Source organism: Cinclus cinclus, chromosome 18, assembly GCF_963662255.1.
Source record: "Cinclus cinclus chromosome 18, bCinCin1.1, whole genome shotgun sequence".
Lineage (NCBI taxonomy): Eukaryota > Metazoa > Chordata > Aves > Passeriformes > Cinclidae > Cinclus > Cinclus cinclus.
The window spans coordinates 7618302-7627537 of NC_085063.1; the positions used below are offsets into that span (position 1 = coordinate 7618302).

General features: G+C 60.7%; 1 protein-coding gene across 1 annotated transcript; it reads right to left on the reverse strand.

The window, feature by feature from the left end:
* Positions 1-2883: 2883 nt before the first annotated feature.
* On the reverse strand, positions 2884-8419 carry CD40 (CD40 molecule). The gene is made up of 9 exons (XM_062504990.1): positions 7746-8419; positions 6469-6550; positions 5763-5888; positions 5530-5673; positions 5208-5307; positions 4220-4281; positions 3870-3968; positions 3625-3650; positions 2884-3321 (listed from the first exon to the last, which is right to left on the reverse strand). The coding sequence occupies exons 1-9, from the start codon at positions 7791-7793 to the stop codon at positions 3166-3168; spliced, it is 843 nt and encodes a 280-aa protein (XP_062360974.1). The 5' UTR covers positions 7794-8419; the 3' UTR covers positions 2884-3165.
* Positions 8420-9236: the final 817 nt, after the last annotated feature.

Below are 9236 nucleotides of genomic sequence, written 5' to 3' on the forward strand. Positions count from 1 at the left end.
CAGTGAACTCACCACACAGCTCCTGTGGTTTCTCTGGAATAGCACCTGCAGGGTCCCAGGGGGGGTCTCTCTTTTTCTGGCTGCAGGATGTGGAGACCAAGTGGTCTTTGTCCTTGTAAACCAGCCCCTGGCATGCTGGATGCCTTGTAGTAAGGGGGGTCTGGGGTTGCCTGCAGGGAGTATGGGACTTGCTGGGTCCTCACCAGCTCTTGAAGCAGGACCCCAGAATGTGGGTGCTCCCCAATGATGACAGGGAGCAGGGGGACTCTGACAGCTTTCCCAGTTCTGCATAGCCACGACTTCCTCTCCCATCCCACACCACTACTGAGAACAGAAATGTGGGTGTTTGGAGGGATCTGGGATTAAAAGACAAGGCAGAAAAGAGTGATGGAGGTCACAGCCAGTAAGCGCATTTCTGCAACCAGTGGAGCAGAGACACCCTGAGTGAGAAACATTGACTGCAGTGTGGGAAGAGACTGGGAAGCACCATGTTCTCCCTTTTCACTGCAGGAGCCAGTGGAGGGGACCAGGGGCCTGGCAGGGCTGGACCCACAGAAGGGAAGAACAAGGAAGTTGAGGGGTCAAGACCTGGAGTGCCACTGAGCCAGGCACTGGGGTCCCTGGGTGACCTGTCACACATGTGACATTGGGGCCCTTGACCAGCCCATGTGTCCCCGTGTTCCATGGCATTGCTTGGCTCCTGCTGGGGCAGAAGTCCTGCACCTCCCCAGAGCATGGACAGCCACTGCTCCTCCCCAGGGCTGGGGGTGCAGGAGAGGCGTGGGCTCCTGCCAAGTGCTCAGCCCTGTCTCAGTGGGACCCCCACCCTGAGAAAGCCCCAGGGCAAGCTCTTCAGCTGGTGAGATATTGCCCAAGAGAATGACTTGGAACCCTTAACTGGACTGGAGAGTGGGATGATTTTTCATTGCTTCCTCATAATAGGAGGACAGGAGTAAGTGACTAGTACAGTCCGTTCACTCAGTAAAGATTTATACAATCACTTCATCCGGTAATTGGTATTCTGGGGAGAGAGAACGAGCTGCAGCTCCAGCATCCGCCTCTATTTGTTTTATCTCCGTCTTTCTCTCTTTCTCTCCCCTTTTCAGAATGAGTAATTCTGTCCCTCACAATCCCATTTAAACAGAACATTTGCAGAGTGAATAATTAGTTACATTCAATTAGGCCTCACGCGCTCTCCCTCCTCACTTTGGGGGACAGACGTGCTAATGAGATGGTACATGTCTGACACGCAGAGCGGGCACTGAACATGCTGTGTGCCAGCAGGGAAGGGTCAGCCTTGGGGGAAGAGGGGAGGTGGCCCCAGAGAACTCAGCCTGCCACCTGGGGAGACCATCCTTTGGAAACCATCTGGGGCCAAAGGCTTCATGTTTGGGGCCAAAGGCTTCATGTTTGGGGCCAAAGACTTTGCATCTGTGGCCCACATAACACCTTCTCCTCCAGCAGGAGCAGGATCACATCTGTCCCCAGAACTGGGTGTTCTCTGGGTTGGTGCCAAGGGAACGCTGCCCAGCCTGAGACCATCCCACCAGCACTGCTGGGAGTGCCAAGCCCTGAGAGGAGGGAAAGCTGCTGCCATGTTTTTATCTCCCTTATTAAACCTAACATTATGTTTTAAGAGGAGCATTAAATAATGTGCCACTGCCTGTACAGGCAAAGTTGCTCCATGCTCCAGCTGCTCCTGCTCTGGAATTTATGGCCTTTCTCATGCTGTGTTGCCTGTGTTCAGGTAGTGATGGGTCACAGGCTGAGGCTGCTCCCAGTGCCTAAAGCCTGCAGTAGGCTCAGTGCCACTGCAGCCCCACAACAGTGCTTTAGAGCCCGTGGTGACTCCACTGCTACACCGCAGCAGCCCCCAGCGCTGCCCTGCAGTGTGATGGACTCCACTTGTGCATTTTACTGCCAGAGCACTGAGGCGAGGGGCACGGAGCCGCCTGCTGCAGGCAGCCCTGCCCGTATCCTCCGTCTCCTCTGGCATGGGACACGGGCTGGGCACGGCTGTGCTGGGGACAGCTGCTGCTGTGGGGGTCAGTGAGGGCAGCCAGAGGGGAAGCGCAGGCAGGGCAGTGGGGCCAGCCAAGGTGTGCTGGGGAGGGCACAGCCGGTGGCAGCTCTTCCCTCCCTCCTCTGGTGGGATTCTCTGCCTTGGGAGCACCCGCCCATTCCCAAAGCATCCTCCTTCCCGGAACATTCAGAGTTGGGAGCGCCGGTCCCGGGGGTGCCGGTGGGCGGGGGAGGGCCGGGGGCTGCTCACGCACAAGGGGCAGATATTCACCTTTAATCACACGGTTTCGCCAGAAGCGAGTGGAGGGAGAAGGAGCGCGGCCGCTCCCGTACGGACGGGTGGGGGTGCGGGGGAACCGCGGGAGGGACCCCGCGCTGGGCAACCCCGTGGCCAGAACCCCCCGTGGCCACCCCGAGCCTACGCGGGGCGAGGCAGGGACGGGACGGGAAGGGACGGGGCAGGACGGGCGGTGCCGGTGCCGCCCAGCACAGCCCGCGCCGGTCCCGCAGCACCATCTCCCGGCCGCCGCGCGCCGGTGTCTGCGCTCCGGCCTCGCCCCCAGCCCGGCCCTGTCCAAGAAGGGCCGGGACCGCCGGTCCTGCCTTTGTTCGTCCCACGGCGCCCGGCAGCGCTGGAGGGACCGGGGCCCGGCCGGGGTTCCCTGTCCGGATGCCAGCACCCATCGGGCCCTGCTCCAGCATGGGCAGAGCTTCCGCAGCACCCCAGACTGAGCTCTGCCGTGATAATCTCACACTAGCAGTCCCGTTTCCCAGCCCCGGCTTCTCCAGCACTCAGGGAGCCCGGGCTTTGTGCTGCGGTCTTCCTGTCAGCAGTGACATTCTGTTGTGGCCAGGGGCCAGGCTGGGCTTCATTGCATCACCTGGGCAGGAAGCAGGATGGGGCTCTGTCCCATGTCCCCATAGGGGAAGCCAAGCCTTGCTCCACCAGGGCAGCCCTGTGCAGGTGACCAGATCAGGAGTTGGAGTGGTATTCCCGTGGGGTGGTCACTCCTTGGTCCACTGCAGCATCACATCATTTACAGCCAGGCCAGATGCGAGATTTCCTCCCCAGGTGGAGAGGGGACAGAGGAGATGGTGCTGGTCTCCAGTCTGTGCTCCTCTCAGAGGCAGTGCTCTGCACCTTCACAGCATCTCCTGCTCTGACATGCGGCTCTCCTTGCCATCCTCCTGAGCCACAGGCTGGCCCCTGAGCAGGGTCTCCTGCACAGGCAAGACATTCTCATCCTGCTCCGTGGGCTGCTGGGTATCTGAGTTCTCTCCGGGCTCCCCAGCCTCTATCTGCACAGGGGCAGGGGTCAGGGGCAGGCAGCTACATTCCCCCGCTCTGCACCCATGTCTTTCCACAGGCTCCGGTACACTCCCATGCAGGCCAGAATATGGGTCCCTCCCAAATGCTCAGCACTTGCCAGAAGCACCTTCAGGCTGCCCCAGCCCTTCTCCTGCTCCAGCCAGGCAGCCTAGTTCAGCCCCCACCCCTCCTGCATTGCAAAGCCACAGCCCCTGCTCTGCTGCTGGCACATCCCCAGCTCTGCCCAGGAGGGATCCCAACCCACTGCTGGAGGAGGCTCTAGGCAGACTCACCTCCTTTGGCACCCGTCGCCTGGAATCTGGATGGAAAGAGGGATAGAGAAGGCAATGTTCAGAGAGAAGGTAATGTTGAGGGAGAAGTGCTCCTGCCCTGCAGGGAGCTTCCTGGTGTCAGAGCCAGGGCTGGTGCTGCGGCACCACAGGTCCTGCAGGTCAGCCCCTCAGCCCTTTATGGCCCCTCTCACCAAGGTTTTCCCTCCCTCAGCCAAGGCAGCATTTCACATGCTTTAGCCCCTCACCTGTGTGGACCAGGCAGTAGATGCAGATACCCACGAGGCATGTGAAAACTGCAGCCGTGATGGGGATCAGCACTGACAGCCAGGAGCGCCTGCTCGACTCTGTGGGAGGACACGGGGTCAGTGAGGCACCACCCATGGGACACCCAGCATGACACAGAGTGCTCCGCTCCAGCCCCAGCCATTCCTCATGGAGACAGAGGCAGGAAGGCATCACACTGGCCATGCACTTCAGACCTTCCTCTCCCAAAAACACCACGCATGAGGCCAGCTCTTCTGAGTGCTGCAGGAGCTGGAGTCCCAGGGGGACTTTCTGCTTTACACCAGAACAGCCCTGGGCACCAGGCACTTACCACAGATCACATCCGAGGAGTTCGTCCCTTTCACCTTCACCACCAACCCCTTTTCCTCACAACTGCAGGGAAGAACAAGACCATGTAACCACAGCAGTAACCCGAGCTCAGGGAATAGTTGGGGCTAGGCAGGCACCCAAGCTGTCCCAAAACCCATCCTGCTCTGAGCCCACCAAGCTCCAGTAGACCAAGCAGGGGGACCCCCACTGACACAGTGTGATGGGGACAGCAGGTACACAGCAGGGTACCAACCCACGGGCTTGGCCTGGAGTTGCTGAAACTGCTGAGGATGGGAACAAGTTTAGGGACAAGGCACAGGATGGAGCAGACCTGTGTGGTCAGGGAAGTCCCTAGGGCTTGAGCGCTGTATTTGAGAGAAAAGCTCAGATAGGCTACAAGTGGCTCTGTGGGGAAGTAATTTCTGGGCACAGATAAAAGCAAAGTGAAATCCAATGGCTGGCAGCTGAAGCAAGACTAATTCAGCTTGGAAATATGGCTCATATTTCTACCAGAAACTGCAATTAACCCTCAAGCAGCTTTCTAAAGACAGGGATGACCTGCCAGTTCATGGCATCCTCAAAGCCAAACTCCCCATGGAGAGTGCTTTGTGCTTTGGCTGACGACTATAGCCACAGAGAGCACTGGGAAGGACAACCTGAACAGGGCATGGGGCATTCCCATAGATCCTGATCCATTGCTTTCAGCATGGATGACAGCATGGACACCCCTGAAGGGATAAGCAGTCTGTGCACAACCTGAGGGACAGTCACAAGTGCCTGAATGTCTGCCGTGACCTCAGCCAATACTGCCCTGGACCACACTGTGCTCCTAACCCTGTTCCTCTCACCCTGGCCCTATACCAGCCAGATGCTGTGTCCCTCGGAAACCAGTCCAGCTGCCCAGCCCCTAAGGCCACCAAGAAAACTGGCAGCAGAGAATGTGCTCACTGGGGCTGGTGGAAGGATATGGTCTGTACTCAAGACAATACCTTGTCCAGGGGTGGCATGGTTCGGTTTTAGAAGAGACGTTGGAAAAGGTGCCTTCTGTGCAGGGTTCACAGGGGGATGAGATCCGCTCCATGGCCTTGGCTGAAGAGGAGCAGAGATGGCAGGAAGGTCAGTAGGGGCTGCAGGGAGTGAGAGCCTGCGGGGGCAAGGGGCTGCAGAGGCCAGGTGTGCAGCACTCTGTACAATGGCACAGCTCTCCCAAAGCCCTGCCAGGGGGTACCATGCTGGTGAAGCCCTCATTCCCTGAGGTCAGTGCTGACAGAGCATCAGCCCTGTTGAGCGGGAACAGCTTGTCAGATTTACCTGCCACAAAGCCAGAGCCAAGCTGGCACGGCTGGTTCTCCACGCAGGTCTGGCAGCTGATGTCAGAGCAGTGCATGCCAGCCTGGCATTGGCACACTGTGTTGTGTGTTGCATTTCCTTGCATCTTCACAGCAAGGCCAGCATCTGGACAGAGGGGACATGGGTGAGGTGAGACACCAAGCAGGGGAGCCAGTCCCTCCAGTCTTGGGTCAGTGGTCATAGGGAGCACTTACTGCCTTCACAGATATCATGAGGAGCACAGTGTTTCTCCTTGGTCCAGGTTGGCTGATAGTGTCCAGGCTCACAGTGGGTACAGACAGAGTCTTCTGTTTCACTGCACTCAGAGACCAGCTTTTCCCCTGCAACAGAGGCTGGTGAGGAAGGGGCAAGGGGGCTTACCCACTCTCCAGACAGCACCTCTGCCAGCATAACAGGGGAATGCTGGCAGCTGTGGATGCCAGGACTGCTGCAGCATTCTGCATGGAAGCCAGGGCTGAAGGAGCCAGCTTGCCTAATAACAACAAACATTGCAGGGGCCAGGTGGGGAGGGAGAGATGTGGGGCCATTTCAGCATTCCAGAGACTGGGAGATGACCTGACAGTGACAGCAGGAGCTGGAAAACACCATCACAATTTGCTAGTGCCAGTGGCAGCACTCTCCCTACAAAGCTGCCCTTGCCATGGGGTCCTGTGGCTGCAAGAGCATAAACAGTCCCAAGAGAGCTGTAGCACATTTGGTGAGGTTCAAGGAGTCTCCTAGAGCACCCACAAAGTCCCAGTTGCTCTGTCACTGAGACGACACAGGGAGGTGAAGCTGTCAGCATTGCTGGCAGTGAGGTGGAGGAGCTCCATCACACCAAGTGAAGCTTGCCCTGCTGTGGCCAGGCAGTAGGTCCTGGCACAGCCCAGTTGTGAGGTCCCTAGGAAAGGGTTTCCATACCTGGCTGACACCGGTTGCAGCATCTGCCCTTGTATATATACTGCTTATCGAAGCATGTTAAGGCATCACCAGGCTCCCAGCACTGGAAGAAACAAGACCTGTGAGTTCATATCCAATGCTCCCACATCACCGCGCTTCCACAGATACATGTGTGCTAATCTGCACCCTGAGGTGAGGGCTTCCTCACACTGCTCTTCCCACACCTCCAGTAACCACAGACCACAGCAGCTACTCATGCTGCCTGATGCCATCAGTACTGTCTTTGAAGTGGGGTGGCAGTGATTCCGGTGGAGTTGCTGCACATTTCCTCAGACTTCCTACTGTAAGGTGATTGCACATCACCCTGTGCCCCTGTCAACAGTATTGCAGTCCCTCATAGAGGGAGCAACGATCACCAAGCTTTCACGCCCAGAGCACTGCTGACACATCGCCCCTGAGGGACAGGAAAGCCCCAGACAACCGTATCACCCATGCAAACTTTGCCAGAGCCTGCCCTTGCTCCTCCTAGCAGGAGACTACCCGCACAAGGAGGGAATGAGCGCTCGGGCAAGACAGAGTGCAAGAGGACACCCGGAGCACCGTTCCTCTTACGGAGCCAGCTCCTCGCTGCCCATCCCCTGGCTATCCTGGGGAGCGGGACGGGGGTCCGGCAGAGAGCCAGGGAGAGAGCGCCGGGCCGAGGGTGCCAAGGACGAGCACTCAGCACGGCCGGGCGCTGCCCACCCCCTTGAGCACCTCGCGCAGCCCCGGCTCGGGGACAGCCATAAGGCCCCGGGGCCGTCCCAGCCGTCACACCCGCCCACACGGGACCGAGAAGTGAAAGAGGCGCCGGCAGCCGCTTCCAGCGCCCCGCCCCGCTGGGGGTCCCGGCCGAGGGTCTCGGGGCTCGCCGCTGCCCGTCCCTGCCCGTGGGGACCCCCGGGCCAGCGCAGAGCGGGGCGGGGCTGGGCTGCAGAGCCCGCGCCATCGGAGAAAGCGAAAGCGCGTGGGTAGAAGACCTAGAGAGGAAGGATGCCAAGCGGTTCAGACAGCTCTGGGGCCCGACAGACAGGACCGACGGACCCGACGCGGCAGCGCCGCCAGGTCCCGCTCACGCCGCCCGCGCAAAGCCCGGGGCTCCCCGGAGGGAGCGGCTGCGCCGAGGGGACGGGCCGGAGCGGCCGGACCGTGCCCCTTCCCGGAAAGCCCGGCGGGATACAGACACAGGGATAGAAGAATCCCCTCTGCCCCTGTCCCGCTCCCGGTCCGTGCCTCCCCCGATCTCGGCCCCCACTCACGCCCAGCAGCGCCGCGCAGAGCAGTCCCAAAAGCCCCAGTCGGTCCATGGCGCTGCGTCCCGGCCGCCGCCGCCCGCCTAAGAACACCTCGGTCCGTTCCCGCCCAGGAAGGGGCGTTGGGCCGCCCGCTCCGGGGCTTCCCCGCCGGCCCCGGCCGGGGACAGCTCCCCGCCAGCCCCCCCGAGCCCCGCGCTGCCCGCCCGGCCTGCGGACAGGCGCTGCCACAGCCGGGAACCCCCGGAGTCACGGCCACAGGCAGGGGCAGGAGCAGGGTTCAGCTGAGGTCCTCGGGGAGGGGAGCGCCTGTGCAACCCCCCCGGCAGGAGCTCCAGATTTCACTTCTTCTTTCCAATAGCAGCTCAGAGAGTTGGTTTGGTTTTGGGTTTTTTTTTTATTTTTTTTATTTAGCCTTTAAGAGCCCTTGAGCTGTCCCCCTGGAAGGCCCCCACGGCTGTGCTGAGGGAGAGCCCCCCTGGCTGTAACCCTGGAGCCCTGGCCTCTGCGGAGTGTCCCCCAAACGCGTCAGTCCTGAAAGGGGAAGAGGCAACAGTGCTGTGACCCGGCTGTACCTCCGTCTCAGTTCCCCAGAGGGGTTCCCAGCAACTCCCAGGGTGTTTCCAGGATCCCTACCCGCTTCGGACACGTTCCCTGGACTCCCCTTGGCCCTGCGGTGACTCGGCAGCGCACGGTGGCTCCTCAGCGCCCCTGGTCACTTATGGCACTGCCAGCCCGACTCCCGCGGCCACACTGCCGCGATGCCTGACAGGACACACCGCAGCAGCCGCCTCCCTGGTCACGGTCACGGCCTCGGCCCCTGCCGGTGGTTGGTGGCCACAAGCGGCCGTCGCCAAGTCACAGCTGCTCCCGGGGAGAAGGGCAGAGTGCTTCCCGCGGACAGACAGAGTTGGGAACCGAGTGCTCTGGATTCCCCGGCCCAATGTCACTTCCCAGAACTGACTCACTCGGGAGCACGAAGGGTCCCTGGGGAATCTCGATGGCAAAGGGGGCAGCCGCGGCGAGAAGGGGATTTCTGGGCCCGACTCCCGTGGCCCTGGCCTGGGAAATCCCCGCGGCCCCGGGCGCCGCCTCAGCAGGGTCTCCTGTGGCCACGGGCTGTGGGCGCTCCTTGCTCCCGGTCCCGGTGCTCCCGGTAGGCAGGAGCTGCTCAGGCGGGAGTCCCTACGAGAGCCCCCGGTCCCGCTGCTCGCACAGTGGGGCAGAGTAGAAGGGCAGCTGCTGCTCGGGGACACCGCCCCTTGAGCGGGACACGGACACTCCGGTCCTGGCCCGGGTCCCGGCTGATCCAGACTCCTGTCCTGGTGTCGGTCTGATCCCGGCGGCCCTAGTCTCAGTCCCTGTCTTGGTCTGATCTCCACCCGGTCCTGATCCTGACACCGGTCCCTTTCCAAAGCCCCGTCCAGTCCCTGTCTGATCCCAAACTCTGCTCCTGTCCCAACAGCAGTCCGACCCCGATCCGCATCTCTGGCACAG